At 31.0% G+C, this 26,823-nt stretch overlaps 2 protein-coding genes across 4 annotated transcripts; one reads left to right on the forward strand and one right to left on the reverse strand.

Annotated features, from left to right (window-relative positions):
* Window positions 1-15,907: 15,907 nt before the first annotated feature.
* On the reverse strand, window positions 15,908-18,992 carry LOC18054218 (beta-glucosidase 18). Of its 3 annotated transcripts, none has more exons than XM_006451874.2 (12): window positions 18,790-18,992; window positions 18,635-18,701; window positions 18,436-18,494; window positions 18,261-18,336; window positions 18,094-18,168; window positions 17,923-18,010; window positions 17,562-17,814; window positions 17,316-17,431; window positions 16,934-17,186; window positions 16,747-16,849; window positions 16,531-16,639; window positions 15,908-16,333 (listed from the first exon to the last, which is right to left on the reverse strand). In XM_006451874.2, the coding sequence occupies exons 1-12, from the start codon at window positions 18,961-18,963 to the stop codon at window positions 16,135-16,137; spliced, it is 1,572 nt and encodes a 523-aa protein (XP_006451937.1). In that variant the 5' UTR covers window positions 18,964-18,992; the 3' UTR covers window positions 15,908-16,134. The 3 variants fall into 3 exon arrangements, with proteins under 3 accessions (XP_006451937.1, XP_024048015.1, XP_024048016.1); XM_024192248.1 differs by having other exon boundaries at window positions 16,273-16,333; window positions 16,492-16,639; XM_024192247.1 differs by lacking the exons at window positions 18,261-18,336; window positions 18,436-18,494.
* A 2,093-nt stretch (window positions 18,993-21,085) lies between these two features.
* Window positions 21,086-23,551, forward strand: LOC18054219 (ABC transporter G family member 9). Its single transcript, XM_006451875.2, has 4 exons — window positions 21,086-21,259; window positions 21,526-22,309; window positions 22,398-22,720; window positions 22,834-23,551. Exons 1-4 carry the CDS (start codon window positions 21,140-21,142, stop codon window positions 23,491-23,493), a joined length of 1,887 nt encoding a protein of 628 aa, XP_006451938.1. The 5' UTR covers window positions 21,086-21,139; the 3' UTR covers window positions 23,494-23,551.
* The last annotated feature ends 3,272 nt before the right edge of the window (window positions 23,552-26,823 follow it).

Consider the following 26,823-nt stretch of genomic DNA (forward strand, 5'->3'; position numbering starts at 1 on the left):
CCCTCACTTTCAGCACTTCTAGCTGATGATTTGCAGTGATTTCTTAAATTCTGATGATAGTATTTAACTTTATTCTTTTATTTGTTTGTTTATTTTTGTTCAATTAATATCCTACTTTGAATTCTTTTAAATAACACAGAATACCCTTGCAATTTGTCAAAATTAATCATTTGTTCTCGTGTTTCAGAGTCCATTAAACCCCTTGCTGTTAAAAAATTTATGTTAACTTTCAGCTTTTTTGAGTTTTTTTTTTTTAAAACTATTTTACTCCTAAAAACCTTTATTGATCATGGTAGGTCTTAGACAATGGGAGTGAAATTGTAAAAGATTTGAAAGGCTGAATGTTAATTCTTCTTTTCAAATACAAGGGGTTTTAATGGGTTTCAAACATAAAACGCGAAATGATTAATTTACTGAAATAAAAGAGGGGTCTGAATTATGTTGATGTAATAAGTCGTTATAGTTCAATAAGAATTCAGAATTCTGAAGCTTGCAATCGTTAATTTATCTATTTGCATGTACGTTTCGACAATAGAATTTACATTTTATTATTCAACGTGATTAATAATCAATTATTACTTTTCTATTCTTTTCTCCTTTATTTTCGTTATGTCTCAACTTTCAATAGCTGATTTATTTATTTTGAGAAATGACTTATGAGCGAGTTATACGCATTATCTTTTATATTACTTAACATTTAATATATATCCGTGGAAACAGTAAATTTGTAGTTTAGGATTCACACATGACTGGATGTCTACTAAAGAATAATGGTTACGTTTTTCAAGTTTTGATATCAAAGTTATGACTAATTAAACTGAGTTTATTTTGTACATAAAAAGGAGTTAAATGCATTGAATGACCATAATATCCGAGCACTTTGATATTGTTGGGAAAGGAACGCACACACGCATCTGTAAATTAAGTGGAAACAAAATTCTTTCCCTTTTTGTATGATTAAAACAAGATTTGTTCTATAAATAAATAGGCAGAAAATAATTTAACATAATCCAAAGCAATAAACCAACCACAAGAGATACAAATTTTTACATGAAAAACTCAAAATGGAAAAAACCACAGGACTATAGTTTAGTATAATCTTCCTCTATATTAATGAGATTACAACACAAATTCTTCTCTAGATAACACTAGCGACTAATAAAATCAAGAATCTTAATAATCTTTGCTTATAATAATCTTAATAATCTTTGCTTATAATAACAGTCTAATATATGTTTCTCTAATAAGTGAGTATCTCAAATAATAACTGATGAGAGAATAAAACAAAAATCAAGACTAGTAGAATTGTAGAGAGCGATGTCAGGAACTTATCCTCTAAATTTAAGAAAAAAACATAATTAATTTTGTATCTTACCCTCTAAATTTAGGAGAAAATATAATTAATTTTACATTCAATCATGCAATCAAAGATTGAAAACCCTTACCCCCAAGTTTTAATATCGCCACTGACTTCTCTCTCATTTTTCCTCCTTTTTTCAATTACTGCCGGTTCCACTTAATCTTCTTTATATGGCCATGTTTCCAAAACCTATTTTTAATGGAAAATTTCATCTAACCCACTCAAGTTTTTTGAATTACAATTTATGTGGGCTTTAGGCCAACTACATCAGTTGAACCCAACAAATATTTAACATATGTTATTAAGTTTATCAATCACCTTGTAGCTCAGTCAAATTAACTTAAGTCATGAATATGATTCAACTGCTAAAAAAAATTAATTTGTTCATCTTTATGAAATATAACCCCCAAAAAAAAAATTAGCTATAAAAAATTTTTCTTCTCCTCGCTGATCTTAATAATATATAAAATAGTTGTCTGGCTTTTTTTTTTTTTTGTGAAAGTATTGTCCTTACTTTATCAGACTTTTTAAAAAGTGTCTTTATCCGTTTTTTTTCCTATTGGTTTTGTCCATACTTTGTTCGGGTTTTTGGCGGGAAATATTTATCCATTTTTAGTGTTTTGTAAGTATATTTTTTTGAGTCACTGTTTTCATCAATCATTATTTTCGTCATTTAAATCTTGCTTGGGCAGTTGTGTCCTTTTAATTGAAGATCTTTCAATCTATAGGACGTAAAATCTCTATTCTCGTATTTTAGGACTAAGGACATTCTAATTTACCATAATTAGGGCTAGTTTGATAATGCTATAACTTTTAAAACAATTGATATTAGTTGTCATGTAAACATAATTAGTTATAAAGAAAATTAGTTAAGTGTTTAATAAAATTTAATTTTAAAAGTTAAATACATTTTAAAAACAATCATATATGTTCAATAAATCTTATTGTTGAACTGTTATAATAATACAAATGACTGAAATATTGAAAAAAAATTATTTATGCTTGTGTAAACATATGTATATAATATTTTTTATTATGTGTATATAATAATTGATAACCAAAATAATTTTTTTATTTTAGTAATTATATTTTTATTTTATCTCAATATAATTGATAATAATAATAATCTCTTTAAATTTAATAATGTTTTCTTAATTGAATAATGATAATTTTAGATTTTAATAATATAGGAGCATACATGGAAATGTATTAAGTATAAAATTGATTTTCAAAATTAGATTTTGAAAAGCTATTTCTTTCATACTTTTTAAAATCTATTATAGAATGGGGTGATTTTGGCAAAAGGTATTTTTTTTTTAAATTTATCAAACAAAAATAAATTTTAATTTTTAAAATTCACTTTTAAGCCTCTCAAAGGTAATCTCAAATGAGCCCTTAATTTACTATTTTAAAAACTTTCTAATCTTATAGATTGGTTCTTATTTTATATATATATATATATAATTTTCATAAAATTCTCAAATACTAACCTGAACTGACCAACTCGAACTCAATCAACAGCAATCTGAAATTGGTGGCGAAAGGTGGTGGGTTTTTGGCAGCAGCGGGCTTGGGTTTCTTGTTTTATTTTTAATAGTTATTACATTGAAAACAAGTATTTGACAATATTTGCTTGTTAGTTCGCTCATTTTTCCCTAATTATCTGCTGTCAGTTCTTATTTTGGCTTGAAATAATTAATATAAACTAAGAAGCAACAATTTTTAAAGAAAAAGAACTTGCATATTTGATTAATATTACCTTGAAATTAATCAAAGGAAATAAAAAGAATAAGGAAGATAAGTAGAGGAAACAAAAGAAGAAGGCCTGCCCCTTACAATTCGATGCATGGCATGTCCCATAACTTCAGCCATTTCTCCTGCATATCTCATCAGCAATGGTCGCAAATATACTCCCCATAATCCCACCACTGCCATTATTATTTCTCCCAAGCCCATAAATTAATGTAGCAATATTGCTGCTACAATAGCTAGCTAGCTACTTATTTGCCTTGAATTCTTGCATTGCACTAATTCCTTTAGCTCTAGTTAACTCTCCCCTCTCAGCTGCTACCGCTGCTTCGCTTTTAGTTTATTCGCAGTCAAAAGATTACATTTTTTTTACGATGGATAGGTATTTGAGCAGATGAAAGGCAAGTACGGTTGTTATAATTAACCGCCATACACGTGTGTTTTGTCAAAGGAAGGACAATCTTTCTCAATTAACAGTCTTGAACTTATTGGTCATGATTAATTCCGACTTTTGTTCATAAAAAAATCATTAGAACTAATACATGGTGATTTTTAAAGCCACCCTCTCAAAAGGTTAACCACTCAAGAGGTGGCATAAATGCCCAAAATTTGTTATTATAATTTTTTAAATAAAACGATATGTCCGTTATCCATGAACTCCACTTAAATTCCACTGACGTAATTTTTTTTTTTTTTTGCACAGCTTGGTGGGAAGTCAAACTTTAAGGGCATTCTTACATATGGTCCAATACAATTTTATCGTACATATAAATTTTGGGTGCAACAATTAGTTTAAGAATTTTTAAAAAATTATTTGTAGTAAGATAAAATTTTATTTAATTTATTTTTTCACAATGTTGTATCCTAATTTTGTTGCTACATATATTACAAGGGTATTATTTTGGCCTAAAAAATTACTTCTTAAATTTAGATTATTTTAATGATTAAAAAAATTATAGATTGCTTCTTAAATTCAGATTATTTTAATGATTACAAAAATTTATATTGTGCAAGTAAAATGAAATTGAGGAGAGAAAGAAAATATAAATGAGATTAATTCTACTTCTACTTGTTCTTAAATGTAATTATAATATAATAGGGGTTTTATAAGATTAATGAAGGGGGTGCCAATAGTCCAACTCGTTTTTATTTGCTCTGGTGTGGAATTGAGATCGGGTTGGAATTAGTTCGTTATCATCATTTTTTTTCCTAATAATTGCTCTTTATCAACATGAGTTGGCCTGCCGTAAGTCTAGGCCTGTATTTAAATTTTTTTAGTGCTTAAAAGATAATTAATTTTATATTTTTATTTAACGACCAACCATCACAAAATATTTTTTCGTTATTAAAAAAAAATCATATAACATGTACATCTTGGCCTTGGCCCTTTCAAAGCTACAGCTAATAATCGATTACTGCATCTTAAGTGAAGCCTTCCTTTTTAAACATTAGTCTATATGACCGTAAGTATTACGGACTGTATCTTGTACGTCAAGATATTTAATAAGCTGAGGAAAAAAAAAAGAGAGAAGCCAGAGGAGTATAGAAGCCTATTTAATAATTAATAATTCTATTTTCATTTGATAATTATAAGATGAGGGAAAAAGAAAAAATAAAAAGAGAGAGAAAGTGAGAAGTATAGAAGTCTATTTGGTAATTAATAATTCTCTTTTTATTTGATAATTACTACACTCTCGTTGACAATTTAAAATAGATTTTTCCAACACTGTAAAAGACTATTAGCTCGTTTAGTGTTGCGCAATATTTTACTCTATCACCAAACTTCTCAAAACATGTTTTTGCGATGATGTATAAAACATTCCCTGCAAAAAATTAGAAAGTTTAATCAGCAAAAAATTGCCAAATAGGATCTTAATTATAGAATGAGAGCAGAGAATTTACTGCATCTGAGGACCGAGCCAAGAGCCATATCATGGTCTGTCTTCAAGTTCTTGTATGTTGGCAAATTTCTCAAATGGCTCAATTGCTGCAGTATGATGAATTCATCTTCTTAATTCAATTATATAAATCATCTAATTGAAAGAAGAAATTGCCTGCAAGTGCTCTCAGTGATTAACAACCAGAACCTTGAGCAGGAGATTGTCTATAAGATTATTATAGCATTTGATTCACTTTACCAAATCTTCCTTATGCATTTTCATGTCAAGAAGACGATATTACTATATCAAGCAGTTGCAAGAATAACTTAATTGTTTAATTTACATTTAGTTTAGTAATATGAAGGACATTTTAAGTAAAATTCTAGCCCATGAAATCGAAAATGGATATCCTTTTTTTTTTCTTAGAGATATACATTTTTGAAGGGAAATTTATCCATTTGACACTTTTCAACTTTCAATGTCATAAAAGATTACACCTATATTCTTCTTATAGCATTAAGTACTTATAACTACTTTGGACCAAAATATTCCTAAAATTAAAACAAATAAATCATTCCCCACTCATTCTGTCACCCAGCAGCGTCGCCAAACAACACCTCCCATCGCCAACTACGCCCACATCGAGTTTTTTACTTCCAATGTTGGCAGTAGCTTGAATTTTGATGAGATCCTCACTTCCCAAGGTGACTTTGCATGAGTTATAGCCTTAATTTTCAACAATCTATCGCGAGCCACAACCTCAATATCTTTCACTTAGGTATTTTTCCATTTCTCAATTTTTTTCATTAATTTAGATTGAATGTTGCGTAAATTGCTTGATATATAAATTAATGATGATAGTTAAACATTAGGACATGTATTGGACAAGAGATTTTAAAATTTTCCAAAGATTAGGATTTGAAAAAAAAATGGCCATGCCAAGCTGGTGACTTGATCGTGTCACCTACCCAAATGACCAAGCGTGGCATGGGCTATCGATCGGCTGGGCAATGCGAGCGACTTACCAGGTCGCCTAGGAAAATGCCTAAGCATTGCATAGATTTTTGGCTGGGCAGCGCAGGGGACAAGCTTGGGTGCAGTCAAATCTGGGCGACAAAAAGTTTTTTGATTTTGATTTTTGATTTTTTATAAAATTTGTGCTATTGTTGTCCTAGTTTAATGTTTAGATATATCCGACAAAAAGAATGATCTTTGGTAATTGAAGATACCAATAAGGATCGATTCCTGGGTAGCGTTATAAATTTAACAATATTTAGTTTTGTGACTACATGTATATGAACTAAGTTGATTGATATTTGTTATATTTGTTAATTAATGTGATGTTCAAGTTTACTTAATTTTACTCATATTAGGAATCATAATTTAATATTAAGTCAAATTAGGTTAATTCGTCAAAGGATTGAAGCTAGTATATGTATGTCTCAATTGTAAGACTAAATTAGCCAACAAATAAAAATAGAACATCTTTCTCCTCTCCTCTGTTATATGTGCTCTATTCTCTTTTATTTTTCTAGTTTGTTTGTTCCTTGACATAGCTTATAAGCAAATAACCAACTTAAGGTGGCATCAGAGCGTGAAGACAAAAGGGGGCTGTATCAGAAAAAAACTGAAAAGAAAAATCTATTGTTGGAATAATAGTCAGCAAAACAAAATATGAGTGCACCAAGTACACCAATTCAACAACAATCATACGTGCCACTCTTTGAGGGTGAGAACTATGAGTTTTGGTGTGTAAGGATGAAAACTCTTTTCATCTCTCTTGATTTATGGGAGTTAGTAGAGGAAGGATGTGAAGAACCCGAATCAACAAAAAATTTGTCACAGGCACAGAAAAAATATTAAAAGAAAAGCAACAAACAGATGCCCGTGCTTTTGGGAAATTTCTACAAGGAGTGTCCAACTCAATTTTTCCAAGAATTATTGGTGCAATAAAAGCAAAGGAGGCATGGTATATTCTTCATAACAAATTCAAAGGGAGATCAAAAGTGAAAATCTCTAAACTTCAAGATCTCAAAGGGGATTTTGAAAATATCAATTTGAAGGAGAATGAAACCATGCAAGAATTTTCAGATAGATTCACAAAACTTATGAACCAAATGAAAATATATGGTGATCAAATTGAAGGTAAAAAATAGTTGAAAAGAAGCTGAATTTTGCTTGAAAATTTTGATCTTATTGTTTTTGTCATAGAAGAGACAAAAGATCTTTCTACAATGACGATTCAAGAATTGAAAGGTTCTTTAAAATCTTTTAAGTGAAGATTGTTGTGACGCTCCCAAAAATCTATTTGAAGTGCATTTCAGTCTGAGCTTAATTTAATCAAAGTAATTCTTCAAGAGGTGGTAGTTAAGGAAGAGGAAGGGGGCGAGGAAGAGAAAGGAAGTGTAAGAAGAGGATGATGTAATTATAATAAAAAATGACAAGATGAAGAAGGGTCACAAGCATAACAAGGATGCAATATTTGCAAAAAAGCAGTCATGTGGAAAAAGATTGTTGGTCGAAAGGCAAACCTCAATGTTATAATTGCAAAAAAAATTGGACACTTGAAAAAAGGATTGTACAAACAAAAGCAATCAACAAGCAAGTATGGCAGAAGAGAAAAAAGGAGATAAGACTTTATTATTGCTTGTCAAAGTGCCTCTAAATATAAAATAATGTTTGGTTTCTTGATAGTAGCTGTAGCAATCATATGACCAGTGACGAAAAAATCTTCCTTGATAGGGATGCTTCAGTTAACTCACAAGCAAGGATGGAGAAAGGTGTTTTGGTACAAGTAAACAGAAAAGGGACAATTGGGTTTCAGACCAATGTTGGAACTAAGTATATACAAAATATTGCATTACTTGTTCCAAACTTATAGTAAAAATTGCTTAGATTAGACAACTTTTAGAACATAGGTACGTTGTTAATTTTGAAGATAATGGCTAAACTATTTATGGCAAGAAAAGTCAACATACATCTTGTGAAGAAGACAAACATGGAGAAAAATAGAAGCTTTTCGATTGTTTTTAAATATGGAGGAGATATAGCTTTGAAAGTAGGCAATTTTAAAGAATCATGGTTGTGGCATAGAAGATTTGGGCATTTAAATTTCTATAGACTGAAATTACTTTCTCAAAATAATATAGTCGTGGAGTTGTCAAGTTGCATTGAAAACAAGGAAGGAGATTGTGAAGGTTATGCACTTGGAAAGCATCATCGACACCCTTTTCCCAAAGGAGTTGCATGGAAAGAAAGCACTTGAATTAGTTCACAAGGATGTTTGTAGACCTATGTCTACACTCTCTCATGGTAGAAATAGGTACTTCATTCTATTTATTGATGATTTTACTAGAATGACATGGGTATTTTTTATGAAGTAAAAATCTGAAAATTTTAAAATTTTCATGAGATTTAAAAGCTATGTTAAGAAACAAAGTGGAAATTATATAAATATTTTGAGAAGCGATAGAGGTAAAGAATATAATTCAAGAGAATTTTATTAGTTTTGTGAAAGATGAAGATGTTAAAAGACAACTTACTGCTGGCTAAACTCTAAAACAAAATGGGGTAACCAAAAGGAAAACTCAAACTATGATAGAGATGGCCAAGTCAATGCTTCATGAAAAGGGGCTGCTAAAATCTTTTCGGGGTGAAGTGATTCATATGACTGTATAATAGATAAATAGGTGCCCAACAAAAGTATTTTGAAATTAAACACCAATTGAAGCCTGGAGCGAAAGAAAGTCATCAATGAGACATCTCAAACTATTTGACTGTATTTGCTAATCACAAGTTCCCCAAAAAAAAAGAAAGAAAAGAGACATACACTTGATAAGACAAGTGAAAAGTGCATTTTTACAGTTATAGCTCACAATCTAAAGGCTATAGGTTGTATAGTTTAAAGATTAATAAGATTTTCATAAGCCGTGATATGTTATTTGATGAAAAAGCAACATGGAATTAGGAGCAAAGCAGGCGAACAAAAGGTTATTAATGTGGAAGAAATCAAAAGACAATCAATCATTGATATTGAAAACAATGAAAATTCACCTCAAGTATCTCCACCATCAAGTTCATTGTCGCATCAATTGACTCATCAAGTTCATCTACAAGTACAAGAAAAATGAAGAGTTTGGCTGACATTTATGCGAGATGCAACTTTTGTGTCTTTGAGCCTAAAAAGTTTGAGCAAGTCATAGGAGATGAAGCTTGGAAAAAAGCCGCGCAAGAAGAAATCAATGTCATTGAGAAGAATAAAATGTGGCAACTTGTGGATAGAACAATTAACAAAGAAATAATTGGAGTAAAATGGGTTTATAAGGTGAAATATGATTCCAATGGAAGCGTATAGAGAAACAAAGCAAGATTGGTGGCTAAGGGTTATTCACAACGACTTAGTATTGACTACAATGAAACTTTTCCTTTAGTTGCTCAGCTTACACCATATGAACTATTATTGCAGTGGCTGGATGAAGAGGTTGGTTGCTATATCAACTTGATGTCAAATTGGCTTGATGTCAAATTGGCATTCTTGAATGGAGAATTGGAAAAAGATATTTATGTTGAACAACCTTAAGGATTTGTCGTCAATAGAGAAGAACATAAGGCACATAAGCTAAACGAAGCTTTGTATGGCCTGAAACAATCTCTAAGAGCTTGGTACACTCAGACTGATAATTACTTCTTAGAAAAAGGATTCAACGAAAGCAAGCGTGATCCCACTTTATATTGAAGTGCCAAGGTGTGTCTGACATTCTTATTGTTGCTCTTTATATTGATGACTTGATTTTTAATGGCAACAATGGGAAAATAATTGAAGAAGTCAAAATGGAGATGATGAAAAAAATATGAATGAGTGACATGGCCATGTTGCATTATTTTCTTGGCATTGAAATTTATCAAAAAGTGATGGAGTATTTATTTGCCAAAAGAAATATGTTGAAAATATTCTTAAGAAATTTAGGATGTATGGCTGCAATCCAGTATCAACATCCCCTATACTAATTGAAAAATTAACGAATGAAGATAAATTGGGAACTTATTTTATCTCACAACCACAAGACCCAACATCATTTTTTCCTCCAGTTTGCCATCAAGGTTTACGTAAACACCAAGCCATATTCATCTTGGCGCAGCAAGAAGAGTGCTAAGATACTTACAAGACACAATGAATTATGGCTTGAAATTTAATAGAGATATAAATGTGAAGTTAATTCGTTTTTGTGATAGTAATTGAAGTGGCTGTTTCGATGAATTGAAAAACACTTTGGGTTATGCTTTTTCACTTGGTTTTAGCATAATTTCTTGGGCATAAAAAAGCAACAAACAGTGGCATTATCCATCGCTAAAGTTGAATACATTTTACCATCATTGGCAACTTCTCAAGCTATTTGGCTACGAAGAATTTTAGAAGATATTCCAGAAAAGCAAGATGAAGTTACAAAAATGTTTTTTGACAACAAATCAACTACATACATGGCAAAGAATTCAGTTTATCATAGTAGAACAAGACACATAAGTATCAAGGATCATTTTATACGAGAAGCAATTGGCAATGGAGACATTCAATTCAAGCATTGCAAGTCTGAAGAGTAGGTGACTTGACATGACTTAAAAGTGATTTTTAACTTTCAAGTATAACAACGTCTTATTATATTATAACTCGGTGAGTTCGAAGTCGATCCTCAGAGAAATGATTTAATTTGTTTATTTAAGTTTATAAAAAAATAAAATAAAAAATAAAAAATATGCAAATAATTTAAGAAAAACTATGAAATTGAATTAGTTAGAGTTATAGATCCACTCTTAGTAAGAAATACAATTTAATAAATTCTTTTTATTTTTATTTTATTTTCTAAAAGATTAATTGTATAAATTAAAATTATTTTCCCCTTTATTTTATTATGGATTAAGAACTTAATGTGCCAAAACTTAATTTGTCTACAATAAATCAAAATACCATTTTACTATACTTTATACTAAGATATTAAGAATTCATTGTGCCAAACTCTCATGTTTGTCTATAATAAATCAAAATTTCAAAATATAAAATATAGATAAAATTAAATAGAAAATAATTTAATTTATAAAATTAAAAATAGAATTTGATTAAACCATATTTTTACTAAGAGTTTCACCTTCCCCTAACTATGAATATTTAGCTAAACATTTTTGAAATAAAGGAAATTATTAAAATTGAAAAACACATAATTAAAAAAAATGGAATTTGAAAATTGAAATAAAACTAATTTTATTGATTGAAAATATATTACAGAGAGAGATGAGAAGGAGAATTTGAGAGGAAAGAAGAGAAGAGAAGGTGTGAAGAGGTGTGTTCCCCCCTATTTATACTAGTACATGGTAAATCTACATCACACAAATAAATAAATCTAATTACATCTTAACCTTACATTTGTCCCACTAATAAAACATAAAGGTAACTTAATCCACTCAAGCACATCCAACACATTACACTAACAATTATCATACCTAACATGATAAAAACTTATAATTTTACAATTACCACATTTACCGTGGTAAAAACTTAAAAATTTAAAACAAAAGTCTCGAATCCTCCTCGACAATGACATACTTTCTCGGACTTTCAAAATCCAAATTTGATATCTGTACATTTGTTTGGAGCCTCAAATTGCATGAAATTATTACTTTTAACTAATAAACAAACAAAAATACACAAAATCAAATACTTAGAAAAATAATTAGAAGTTCACAATATGTTACACAATTACAAATATAAATTACAATAATAGCACAAAATAACATGTTTACCCTTTAACAAACATACATTTTTTAACTCCAATCATGGCTGATATATTCACAAAGGCTTTGCCAAAATCAAATTCCATCAACTAAGGAGCTTTGGGAGTTGAAGAACATCACATTAAGGGGGAGAATGTCAATTAATCTGATTTTCAAGTTTACTTAATTTTAGTCATATTAAGAATCCTAATTTAATATTGAGTCAGATTAGATTAATTCCTAATGACAATAAGGATTGAAGTTAGTATAAATATGTCTCAATTGTAAGCCGAAGTTAGCAAACAAATAAAAATAGAAAATCTTTCCCCTCTCATCTATCATACGTGCTCTCTTCTCTTTTACATTTCTGGTTTGTTTGTTCTTTCACACAACTTATTCAAGCAAATAACCAACAAGATTCAATTTGAGTTGTTCAATAAATCAATTTTCTGCTACTTTCTTGCCATAGGGGATTTTGAATTTAACTTTTTCATTCTCGTACTCTTTTTAACCATCCTTCAACCCATCAAAATACATCTTAGTCATAAAGGATGCCATTAACTTGATGCAAAATAATAATAACACTTCGAATAATGATATTATATTATTAATTAAATAATTGATTATTTATAAACTTGAATGATTTAAACGACTAGTGCTGTCGCTTGGGTGACAGGCACCTGTTGCTCAGGTGAAAAGAGTTTATATGAACTTGCATGTGATCTAGGCGAGTCTATCACCCGGTCAACGAGCACCCGTTCTCTAAATAACACTCTGTTGAAAGTCTAGGTGACTCCCATGTCGCATGGGCGATGGGCACTTGGTGTTAGGATTCTGGTTTTTGTCTTTAATATTATGAAGCAATCAATTTCACTGGATTTTATAAGAATTTTACTAATTTATGAATCTCTTAACTCATATTAACCATTTAATGTACCCACATTACAATAAAGTGGACAAAAGCACCCTTTGTGCCAAACCCAATCAAAACAATAAAAATTAAACAAACACTCACTTTAACATCTTCATGCTCTTTAAATTGTTGAATGATTTTATTGTCAGTACTTGATAAAAACTCTTGTTTGATGAATGTGAAATGAGTGATACCTAAATAATAACTTATTGTTTGATGAATGTGAGATGGGTAAAATGAAGAGTGTGTTTTATTAGTACTTAGATTATGGAGATCAGATTTGGTTATTGCTTGGAGCTTTGACTTCATTTATTTTTATTTTTAATTTTAGGGTTTTTTTTATCCAAAAGGTTTGTAAATGGTTGATATTGTAAGAAAAATATTGAAAATATGTTGTTTTTTTTATTAAAAAAAATGAAAGTTGGAAAGTGATTCAAATTGGTAATTTCCCCTCTTTTTTCCAAGAGAAATGCATCATCTCGATATTATCCTGTGCACAAACAAAAGTTTTGCAACAAATAATGAGAAGAAGAAATTCATAGCTATAAGGTAAGCGGAATGGAAAAAAAATAACAGGCTAGAAAAAAACGACAAGACTTTATTACCAGAAAGCTAGCGATGGTAATGATCATCAACAACATCTCCATTATCATTATGTTCTTTGTTGCCAGGAAAAATATTGGTTGATCAAATTTTTGTAAACACTAGTAAAATTTAAGGGAACCCATACACACACGCACACGCGCAAGGGCGGGGGGTGGAAAGCACTATAAGTCAGTTGACTTCTCGACCAAAGGGAGCTGATAAAATGGAATATTATCGACCAAAGGGAGAGGAAATGGAAGCTTGAAACCTGCTCTTGCTAGGGCTATCCGCTTGCCTTCGCCTTGCCCCCACGTGGCCTATAAACAGATTGAATGATTGCTTGCCTTAGCTGCCTTGCCCTTGTCCCAGAACTGACCTGACCTGACCTATGCCTCCGATCGAGCTAGCTTACTTTCCAGCCTTCCCAGCTTAGCCAGCCAGCCAGCCGTGAAGGAAGGCGCATGTAGTTTTAAGACAGTTGAATAGGGGAAGATTTGACAGAAGCACTCACTCAAGTTACCTTCAAGTAGGACTATTCCAACGGTAGCTTCAAACTGAACTATATCTTAAACGTATCAGTTTAATTGCCAGAGATATCACTGAGACTGAAAACATCCCAGTTGCTGAGGCTTTTAAGTTTTACCATCATCAAGATATGCAACTTCAACCTATATAGCTTATAATCAGAAAGAAATGTAAACCAATTGAATAAAAGAACAATGAAGCATGAAAAAGTAAAATTGTTTTCTAGAACAATTTTTAATAAAATTTTACTTGTAATTAAAAAAAATTTGATGACTTTAATCTATAATTGCCGATATTTTAATACAATTGACAGAATGATGTTATTATAATATAAATTCTTTGGAGAAGTTATAACAACTACGTGTGTGTGTTTTTGGGTAACCTCGATGGTACGAGGGGAGCGTTATTGACAAATTGAAAGAAAATAATATAATAAATAATGACTAAGTCACGACTAATTAAAAAAAAAAAAGAACATGGCATAATGTTAACAAGTAATAAACAAGTGTCTTTGAATAAGTCCTCAAGCTTAGGACGTGGCTGTTCAACGTGACCTTGAGTTAGTCATATTTTAGTAATTGAATAGGTCTTACTTGTTAAAGTCTTGATTCCTTTGAGTAGATCATCCTAATTGCGAGGAATTAACATTGTACTGGTTGTACATATTTTAAGATATATTGAATAAATGAGGAGGCTATTTTACGAATTCGACTTGAAGGCAAATATTGGGGGACTTGGGTTTCCCTCGAAGCACCCAATTGTTACGATTTTGCTTATATGTGAAATGCTTTGGAATGCCAAAATAGGTAGAACAAAGGAGAATGTACCACATACAAGCAATAAAAATAAACTAAGAATTGATTAGTCGTGAATGAATATATTATGTGAAAAAAGTTTGAAATTTAATATTAGGATGATGTGAACATTGTAAACAGAATAAATTTTAAAACTTAAATTTTTTTTTTAAGTACTACAAAAATTTGTTTAAAATAAAAAGAAACTGTGTTTAAATTGAATTGGATACAATTAAGTAAAATAAAAAAATATTTATCATTTTTATTTTTACACTAGATTTAGGGTTGTATTCAAAATAATAGTTTTTAAAAACAGAGAAGTTAAAATTTGTCAAACGTATTTTTTTAATATCCCTCAAGTGGGGGAGGAATTTCAACTTCCGAACTTCTAAAAATTAATAATTTAAAATTATGCCAATCCAACTAAACTGTAAACCTTTTAGTTTGGAACCAAACTAATTACCACTTCCTAACTTAAATAAACAAATTTTACCTTATACAAAATATTAATTTAGAAAAATAAGAATTATATTTATAAATTAATAACTGATTAATTTATCAATTAATTATATTAATTATTAATTTATTATATGTAAAGTTTTGCGTAAAAAAAAGGTTTTTGTTTTAGGGTAATTTTTAAAAACCTCCCCTGAGGTTTGGGCTTGTTGCAAGTAGATGGCGAGAATTGATTTAGTTGTAAAAAACCTCCTACCGTCAGTTAATTTTAACATTGACCGTTAGTTGACTGTGCAAAGACAATATTACCCTTAACAATAATTTGTAGACGGAAATAACTAAAAAAAAATTAAAATTATTGGTTATTTTACCCTCTTTAAATTATTGATATTTTTTTAAAGTTCCTACAAGAAAGATAAAATTTAAAATTTAAAAAATTCTCTTTAAATTATTGATATTTTCTTAAAGTTTCTACAAAAAAGATAAAATTAAAAACTTGAAAATAAAATAGTTATAATCTTTACCTATGATATTGTAAATTTTTAGAATTGACAAGGATAAAATTGTCAAAAAATAGGATTTGTGCTTTTCGCGCCAACAATTTTAATTTTTTTTTTAGTTATTTCCGTCTATAAATTGTTGTTGAGGATAATATTATCTTTGCACAGTCAACTAACGGTCAATGTTAAAGTTAACTGATGGTAGGAGGTTTTTTACAAATAAACGAATTCTCACTATCTACTTGCAACAAGTCCAAACCTCAGGAGAGATTTTTAAAAATTATCCTTTTGTTTCAATCCCATTGCTGAATTGTGATGTTTTTCTCTTTCATCTGTTCGGTCATTTGACTCAAAGGTTAAGAGCGTAATAATCAAAAGTAAAATAAATAAATGGACGCCTTTACATACAAAAGGTAGTGGACACCAAGGCTCGGTGAATTAAGAATGTTGGGCCGTCCAGAATTTATCTGGATGTAGCCCAGTTTTTAATTCTTTTAACAGCCCATATAAAGACAGCTTTTGAATTTTAGAATCCTATCATAGGAGTTCATTATATTCCCACTCCTCCTATCCCATGATTTAGCCGCAATAGAAGCTTTCTTGAAAGACTTTAGATTGAACTCTTTTCTATGGTATGGCTAGTGTTGTCTGTGAGGAAATTTTTGAACCACGTAGCAGAAAGTTTTGGAGTTCGCTCAAGCGTTTGACGATCAATGTAGTAAAGACCAAACATGACGGAGTAGCCATCTAGCCACTCGAAGTTGTCCATCAAGCTCCAAATAAAATATCCCCGAACATCTGCCCCATTCCTACCAATGCATTAACATTTCAGTAGATAGATAACAATAAAGTTTATTGATTGCATAAATCATACATTATCAACACAATCTGATCCATTTGATATGTCTATATATTGGTAACATGACAAAAGATTATGTAATGGAGGGCAAAAAAGAAAAAAATGTACTTCTCTGTATATAGTGGGTCATCAACTCGTAAGCCTCACCTTATAGCTCTGGCCAGAGCAGAAAGGTAGCCTGAATGGTACTCGATTCGCTTGACATCATCAACTAAATCTTGAGATCGTTGATTTTTCTGCTTTGGTGGTGAATATCCTACAACATAAATGGAAAGTGAAAAAATTCATTCTATGTAATACAATTTTTTTTTTCTTCTGAAAATATATTAGTGTTAAAAAAATACTTCTAATTATGCCACGTACCATTTTCTGTCACATACATAGGGATGTTTTTGTATCTGTCTTTGACGTAATCTACAATTTTCTCCATACCTTCTGGGACAACAAAGAATCTTGGATTCCCAGTCTGCTCAATACAAAAACAATAGAACTTGTTAGCTGAGGGGGCATTGGAGAAATAACGACTAAGCTGAAATTATGATCACATCACCGGTTCTCCGATCATGATGCCATCCCGTTCTCCAGTGGTGTAAACAAAGCCTCGGATTGCATGATTGCTGCCCAAAACACAAACAGAATGGATGCAGTCCTTGGCATACAGAGTGGAATAATGGTTGATGCCAATGAAATCAAGACTGCCTTTGACGTACTTAGTTTCCTCTTTGGAAAACCGTGGCAATTGAGATCCAAGATATTCACGCATTTCAGCAGGGTAGTCTCCAAATACTAAGGGATCCAACATCCTGATTGAAGAGAAAAATCAACTACCTCGTTTTTTATTATTATACATCTATGATATCTTATGTATTTATAAGGCGTTAATAATACACTGCAATAATTTGGTTCATATAAATCAAGCATTTATGACTTACCAGCCCACATTGAAAGCAAGGGCCCTACTCACAGCTTGGCGATCTGAGTCTTCATCCCTCAGCGGTTCGTACATCATTGAATGCAAAACTATTCCCATTGAACCACCTTGTTTTTCCTGCATTCGCATTCCATTTCTCAACCAAACCAATAATAATTAGGATATATAAGTCTAAAGACTCTAAACAGAGTATTCTCCAAAAGCACTCTGTCTCCAGAACTCAACAAAAGAGAGCTCAATGCATTACCTGAAAGTGCTTTCTGTATAGCTTAACAGCCTTGGCATGTGACAACAACATGTTATGCAGAACAATGAGAGGTTCTGTATCAGAGTTGCCAGCAGAGCAATTTCCAAATGGTGCTGAACAATGAGTTGGGGGGTACGTGCCTCTGATATAAGCCATGTCGGTTAATAAATTTGGCTCATTAAGAGTTGCCCAATACTTAACTCTATCACCAAAATTCTCAAAACATGTTTTGGCTAGATGAACAAACTCTTTCCTGCAAGAATTGGTTCAATCAGATCTTTTGGCAGCAGAATTTGACCCCTAAACAATATTTGGGAGTCAACTAATAGATCTTAATTGTAGCATAAAAGCAGAGATTTACTGCATTTGAGGACTGAGCCAAGACCCATATTTGTCTTCAATTTGTTGTGGAAAGTCATGATGATAAATTGTCACAAATGGTTCAATTCCTGCATTATCAATTAATCTCTTCAAATATTATAACATCTTCAAGGAATAATTTATAGTTATTTATTCTTGAAAAGTATCTTACCTCTGAGTAAGAGATTGTCTATAAGATAATTATAAAAATTGATTCCAGCTGGATTAACTTCACCAAATCTTCCCTCTACATTTGCAGCTCAAAAACATTATCATATATATCAATCTGTTGAAATAATAACCTAATTTACAGTGAATATAGTGATATGAAGGACATACTAGGTAAAATTCTAGGCCATGAAATCGAAAATCGATATGAATTTACTCCAAGAGAATGCATTATCTCAATGTCTTCCTATGAAAAAAATTTAGAAACCAATAATAAGAAGAAATTCATACCCATAAGGTAAGTGAAATTGGGGGAAAAAAAATTTGACAAGTTAAGACATTTTACCAAGAAGCGATGGTAATGATCATCAGCAACATCCCCATTATCATTATTTTCTATGTTCCCTGTAAAATTGATTGATCAAAGATTGCTGAATAAATACTCTCTCTCTCCCTCCACACACACACACACAAACACACACACACACACATATATTCTAAGATTATGCCTTATATTTGTTCAAAGGTATCGTTTAACTAATTACCAGGGATATGACTAAAAACATCCCAATTGCTGAGGCTTTTACCATCCTCAAGATAGGCTCCTTCAACCTGTGCAGCTTCAAATCAGAAAGAAAATCAAACAACAGTTGAAGCAAAGAATAAAAATAATAATGAAACAAGAAAAACTAAGACATGCCTGAAACGAAGAAGTGGCTGTGCCAAAGAGGAACCCATCTGGGAAATCAGACCTTTTGACATCTACTTGTTCGTTCTCATTGCAAGTGCTTTTAGCTAAAGAAAGAACAGGCCAAAGCTGAAGCAGAACAAGGAAGAAGAGGAAAGCAGAGAAGTGATGAAATTTAGAGATCATTAGTGGCTTTCTCTATTCCTTTGGTAAAGTGAGACAGCCAACACTACTACCGCTCCAAGCAAAATGGATATATATATATATATATACACACACACGCGCGCGCATTGTGTAAGGGTCTAAGGGATACTGAGCTCAGAGTGCTGTAGACACAAAAGTTGTTGAATTTGCAGTGGATTGGTTCGTTATTTGACAAGTCAACCTGATTTAGTGGGTCCTTTCGTTTTCAGGCCCATCTACGGCTATAATTTGCCTGCATTTCTTTTGTACGTGTCATCAAAATGGTTTGGTGACTGCCGATTATAGTAATATATTATCCGCAGTGATGTAAGTACACTGTAAATGAGATCTTCAAGAAAGTCAACTCCTCCCCTAGTTAATAAAGTTCGTGCTTAATGATATAATTTTAATCACCAAATAATAACCCCCCAAATATTGGATTATGATGAGTGGAGTCTTAATACCAATGATTTTTTTTGGGTGGTGGGGGAGGGGAGGGAAAAAAAGGACTTGCATAAAGCTCAAAATGAAGATTCTGATTAAAGGTACTAAATTTTTAATCAAAGACTACCGAATTAAGCTTTGCGTTGACAGTAGATCTGATTTGGCTGGCCAAAGCTGATCAATTAAGCTCTGTGTTAACCAATATGTTCACCATCGCCAAACTCCAAACATGGTGCAGACCAGCATAATCTTTTATTTTTAATTTTTATTTTTAAATATTCGACCGCACGTTTTTCGTCTTTGGTGATATGGAATGTGACTGATTGATGTTGATGACATTAGAATAATTAAAAAAAAGCAGTCATCTTGAATTTATAGAAATATTCTCACCTAATGAAAGCAATACTTGTTATTATTTATATGATAAGACAGAGCCCACATGAAGCTAATAAGGAAGATAATCTTATCCACAGAGGGTTGTTGAGACGTGTCTAATCTAAACTTTCTAAACTTTACAATCAATCGATTATATATTTTTCTTACAACAGAGAAAAAACATATAATATTTATTTTCATCTAATATATTTTTCATATACCTATGGCTGTTGGGACATGTCTATCATGACTCATGTATCAACCTGATAGAATGGAGCAATTAGCAATGAGCATATATTACTCATCTAATAATTTTTTTTTTCTTCTAGATAATATTCTTTGAGAATTATTTAAAATTTCCCATATAATTTTCAACGTTAGATTTAGATAAAAACTGTTACATTAGAATATAAATGGTGGGATTTTGTGTAGGATGCAGTAGGGAGCAGATGTTCACTATAGGAAATAGAAACAAGTTCTGTTTGAATTCAAAATAAATACACATGGGAAACAAAGGTTGAAGCAAGCTAGATCAAAAGTATCCATTTTCTAAATATACTTTTGTGGCAATGAAACCATTGATTAAATTTATTTTCATCTAATATATTTTTTCATATACCTATGGCTGTTGGGACATGTCTATCATGACTCATGTATCAACCTGATAGAATGGAGCAATTAGCAATGAGCATATATTACTCATCTAATAATTTTTTTTTTCTTCTAGATAATATTCTTTGAGAATTATTTAAAATTTCCCATATAATTTTCAACGTTAGATTTAGATAAAAACTGTTACATTAGAATATAAATGGTGGGATTTTGTGTAGGATGCAGTAGGGAGCAGATGTTCACTATAGGAAATAGAAACAAGTTCTGTTTGAATTCAAAATAAATACACATGGGAAACAAAGGTTGAAGCAAGCTAGATCAAAAGTATCCATTTTCTAAATATACTTTTGTGGCAATGAAACCATTGATTAATATACTTTTGGACTAATATGTTTGATTTTCATTTTAGGTACTCTTTCCATGCACATTAGATAGATATATTGATGATACTTGATGAAAAAGAAGGCAGCGACCAGATTCTAGTAACTGGCACCATCAAAAGAGTGTATGGCTAAACGTAAGGGATATATAGCCTTAAAAACTCTCATCTCTCCAGCATGAACCATCAAAGAAGCTCTAATTTCCGGGAAAAATTAAAATTATTTAATTTACATTACATGTAATATTCATTGCCTATATAATATAAACTCTCAGTCACACCCAGAAGATGAATCACTAAAAGTCACTAGGCATTAAAAAATATTTGTTTTACAGATCAATTGTATGTTGCTGGGTTTGGTATACCAGAATGGAGATGATTAAAGTGGTTGCCAATGACATTAATGAAGCTCAAACTGATCAGAAAGAAGATCAATTATTAGAAGCATCAGATGTTTTCACTAGAGCAAAACATCCTGTTACATTGAAGGTACGTAACACGTATTTGATGCGTCTTTCATTTGTTGTCTATAATTATTTCAAGCTTATTTTATAAAATCATTGGTATAATTAGATTTTTTATTATTAATTAGTATTCTATTATAGGATTATCTTGTACGTATTATTAATAATAAATGTTCATTTATGTTGAAATTCAAATTAAGGAAAATATATTAGAACTAAAGAAACTTCTTTTATTTTGATTCATCATTGCTGCTTAACTTTTTTTTTTTAATTTAATCCATTGTTTTACAGTTTGAGGACATTGTATACAAGATCAAAATGAAGAAAGGATTCTATGGAAGCAACAAAAAAATTGAAGAAAAAGCAATATTAAAGGGAATCACTGGAATGGTTAAACCAGGAGAAATGCTAGCCATGCTAGGCCCTTCAGGCTGTGGCAAAACAACACTACTAACTGCATTGGGGGGTCGACTTGGGCCAATCAATGGAAGGATTACCTACAACGGGAAGCCTTTTTCGAATCAAATGACGCGAAACACAGGCTTCGTTACTCAAGAGGACGTGCTTTCCCCTTACTTGACCGTCACGGAAACAATGGTATTCACTGCCCTTCTTCAATTACCTAATAGTTTTACCGAAAAAGAAAAAATCAAGTGTGCAGAAGCTGTGATGACCGAGCTTGGTTTAAGCGAGTGCAAGAATAGCCTCATAGGAGGGCCACTGACAAGAGGAGTTTCAGGGGGAGAGCGAAAAAGGGTTAGTATAGGGCAAGAAATATTGATAAACCCCAGCTTATTGTTTCTTGATGAGCCCACTTCGGGTCTTGATTCAACAATAGCTCAACAGATTTTATCTATATTGTTGAAATTAGCAAATGGAGGGAGAACAATTGTGATGACAATACATCAACCTTCTAATATGCTATATTACATGTTTCATAAGGTGTTATTGTTATCAGAAGGTTACCCTTTATATTTTGGAGAAGCATCAGGTGCTATGAATTATTTTGCGAGCATCGGATATTGCCCATCAGTGGCTACGAACCCTTCAGATTTTCTTCTAGATCTAGCAAGCGGTATATGTGCTAATTAACTTTTACAATAGCTTTTTATAATTAACAGATATAAGTGTATCCATTTAAGGCATGCATCATTAATGTGTAGGGATGCCATCAAATGGATCATGGAAGGAGCAAGCCCTGGTCAAGCAAACTCTAATTTCTCAATATGAAAAAAATCTTGCCGACAAATTGAAGGCTGAGCTAACACAAGAAAATGAAAATGAATCTCAAGATCAACCAGAAGACAAGCAATTTAGAAGATTCTCAACAACTTGGTGGCAACAATTCCGTGTGTTGCTCAGAAGAGGGATCAAAGAAATCATGGACGAATCGTTTTCCTGCCTCAAGATTATTGAAGTCCTTGTGATTGCTTTCCTTTCAGGACTACTATGGTGGCAATCTAGTATTTATCAAATACAAGATCAGGTAGCAATTTCTTGACTTTTTGGATATACATATATAATTAATTAATTTGTTGATTTAATAGCATTTTTTTTTTGTAAATTAATTAATTTTGTTTTGGCAAAAAATGCTTGCAGATTGGACTTCTTTTCTTTTTTTGTGACTTTTGGGGATTTTTCCCAATGTTGGAATGTATTTTCACGTTCCCACAGGAACAAAAGATGCTCGAAAAGGAAATACCTTCAGGAATGTACAGGCTTTCAGCATACTTCATGTCAAGAATCATCAGTGACCTTCCAATAAAGCTTGTTATTCCCACAGTTTTTGTGACCATAACTTATTGGATGGCAGGCCTTAAACCAACAGCTTCAAATTTCTTTGAAACCTTGTTTGTTCTTTTATTTTCTGTGCTAGTGTCACAGGGCCTAGGGCTTGCCATTGGTGCAATGGTAATGGAACAAAAATCTGCAACGATACTCGGATCAATCATCATGCAATTATTTGTGCTAGCAGGAGGGTATTATGTGCAAAATGTGCCCTCTTTCATTGCATGGATCGAATATTTATCAATTGGTCACCATACGTACAAACTTTTGCTGGGGTCTCAATATAATTATAATGAAACATATCCATGCGGGGATTCGGGAGGATTATGCTTGGTTGGAGAGCATCCAACTATAAAAAAAGTAGGGCTTCATAGGAAATATTATTCGGTGATTGCTTTAGCCATAATGCTTGTGGGCTATCGGCTTATTGCTTACATTGCTCTTATGAGAATTGGGGCAACGAGAAACTAGATTTGATTTTTCATGTTAATTCCTTATACGGCTAATTGTCTCCATTTACAGTTTTACCAATTAGTTTTAGAGGTGTTCATCATTGTCTTTTTCTTCTAATGATCGTGGTTTTAATCTTATTCTCTAACGAATATTCATGTAACGCCAAATTAAATTTCCATAATTTTAATTATGGAAATTTGGTTTTTAATAGAAATCATATATGGATATAACCCTTATTAATAAGGATATTAAAAATACGGATAAAGATTCTCTCATGATCTGATATGTCCTGAGCAAATAACTCAATCACTGATTAGTTGTTAATAAATAAAAAAGTAAAAGAAGTTAAATCTTACCCATACACTACCACTAAAAGACACATGACAAAAGATCCTTAAAAACTCAGTAATACTCAGATAAGGAGATATCATGTTCCTAAAAATATAAATAGGATTATTCATGAGATAATTTTAGAAAAAACTTACTTTTTTTCAAATTTAATAGGGTTTCTTAGGACTCCTTATAAATTCATACTTTTCCTTCTTCCTTAGCCCTAAGTCAACGTGTTCTTATATTTTCTATATTGTTCATTGCTCTCTTACTCATATCCTAGGATTCAAACATTTCTTTAGGAGAGAATCATAACGGTTGATAAGTTTTACTCTCCCTATTGTCCACAAGTTTTCCTATCACTCTATTTAGGGTTTCAATTGGCATGCTTTTAAAATGTTACATATCATTACACATGATTTAGGATGTGCTTAGGGCTTTGATTTATTATTGAGTCTTGTTAATCAATCCTTGATACAATAAACACTCTAGACAATTTTGGATAATTAACATGAATATCTCGAAATTAAACATATATTTTCTAAACGATTCTTTTTAAAAACTTATCTTCCGAAAACAAGACATGTAGAGCTTATTGAATAAATTTTGTTTCATGAGATTTGACTTCGTTTTTAATTTTATATGTTTTTTTGAAACAGACACTGCTGCGCTATAAAACTGTGACTTCAGTAGAATAACAAATTTCACAAAATTATTTGTTGTACCAAACGAATTCAAAAAATTCTGAAATTTTAAAAAGAGATTGAACAATCACATACACATTATCAAGGCTTTAAAAAGTGGGTCAGGGTATTCGAACATGGCACAAGGTATGGCACACTCCGTACAACATGGCAATGTCACAACACATTTTTATCAAGGCTCAGGGCGAGTACATAACGACCACATACACATTAGGCCTTGTTCGAAGTTTAGATACGTAGATTAAAAAAGGACGATATAATTATAGATGGGCCAAAACTTGATCTATGTAGAGAGTACATGCACACTTCACGATCGCAATATCTTTATTATTCTTATAGTTTATAATTATTTTGTAGTATTTTTATGTTTTTTACGAACTATTTGTGATAAATTTTAAACTAATTGTATAAATAGAGACTTAAATATCCAATATCTTAAGGACAAGATAATGGAAACCAAACCTCCAAGCCCCACAATTTTAATATGTTTGTATTTGTCAAGAACTCAATGACTTTCTTTGCAATTGAGTTTTAACTCTTGCATATATTGAGTTAATTTTCATAATTTTATTAATTAATTGAAGATTTGCTCATTTAGGAGAACGAAGACCATTAAACTTGAGCATGTTTGGATTGTTTTCAAAATTTAAAAAACTAAATAAAGAAATCATACTCAGGTTTTGTTTTAAAAAAAAACAAGCAACAAATAAGATGATTGTAGAAAAGTTCAAATACATTAAAGATGAGAATTTGTAACTTTAAATTTAAATATAAACTTGTTACCTAAGAGGACCAACCACGTAAGAGGCACTTAGGGCATTACCAAAACCTCTTCAAATTAGATTTTACTTCTTTTTTAAAGAGCCGCATCAATAATAAACACTCTAAAAGATACTTACTTTAGTTAGGATTCTTTAATTAAGATATGTTTCTCACTTTTCAGTTTTGCTGAATAAGTTTTTTCATCTTCTATTAATATTTTATTATTTTCACTGGGGAGAAAAAAATAACTATAATTACTATTTATTTTTCTTGTTAAAAAATAATAGCTATTGAGTGGTAATTTTTTATCCTACTAAATATCATTAAATCTCATACACATCTCATTGCAATTTGTTTTTTCAAATTGTTGTATGTTTTCAAGTAATTTATAATTAATATTATATGTTTAATTTATTAATTACTAGTCCTTTTTTAATTAGCATGCATTAAATTAAATATGGACAAACATAATAGAAAATATATGTTAGAGCATATCAACAGAATTATTAAAAAATAAAAATACTAAAATAAATAATAATGACATTTAAAACCATCACAAAATTATTTGGAAATAAAGATTTGATTAAAATAATTGGAGTGATAAAATGGAGGGCAATTAAATTTATTTAGAAAATGTGGAGGGTAGTTAAATTTAGTGGGGGGAAGATTTAATTAAAATAATATTTACTTGTTCATATTTGGAGAAGAGCTTATTTTTCCACTCGTCTATTTATCATAAAGGTAAGTAAATAATCACTTGCAGGGTAAAAATTAAAGAGTCTTTTGATAGTGATGTACAAAATCTAAGATTTTAGAGATAGAGAGAGATAAAGCGAAAAAGATAAAGAGACAAATTTATTTTGGGGTGGGACTATTTAAATCCACAATATTACTCAATGAACCCAATACTAAAATTCGAATATTAGGTTTTTACTTTCGACACCTATGACATCTTAAAAATAGCCTTTAAATACAATGGTTTTTTGCATATTGCTATTTCATAACACCAATCTCTTCAAAACTGTATTTCTATTTCCCTAACCTCATATAAATCTCAATTTTTTTTTTAATTTCTTTGACTAGAATCGAAAACAGAATAAAGCCTAAACGGGCCATCAAGTTCTTCCTCAGTCAAAAATTGAAGAGATAAATTGTTTTGGGATCCAAAAAAAATTCTTCAAAAAAATTTGTTACAGTTTGTTCATTTCTTTTTCTCTGAAAATTTTTTTATTAGGACAATTAATTTTTTATCAAATGGAAAATAGTAAGATCGTGAAAGAGAAGAGATCAAGTTATTAATATATGCTGGAGAGAAAGAGTAGAGATTGTTCATCATAAATAAGTGTAAAATTATAGTTTTAATTTGTTTGTTTAAATTCTTTTGTCATTTGAAGATAAATCAGTAATTAATATGTTATAGAATGATGGGTTTAGAGAGTATAATTATATAAATTTATGGGTTTAAATAGTCCCACATTTTATTTTATTAAAAAATTAAAGTATATTTTCGAAGATACCCTGGAAAGGGGTTTTATGAGATTTCAGAAGGGAG

This window comes from Citrus clementina, unplaced genomic scaffold, assembly GCF_000493195.1.
Source record: "Citrus clementina cultivar Clemenules unplaced genomic scaffold, Citrus_clementina_v1.0 scaffold_1, whole genome shotgun sequence".
NCBI lineage: Eukaryota > Viridiplantae > Streptophyta > Magnoliopsida > Sapindales > Rutaceae > Citrus > Citrus x clementina.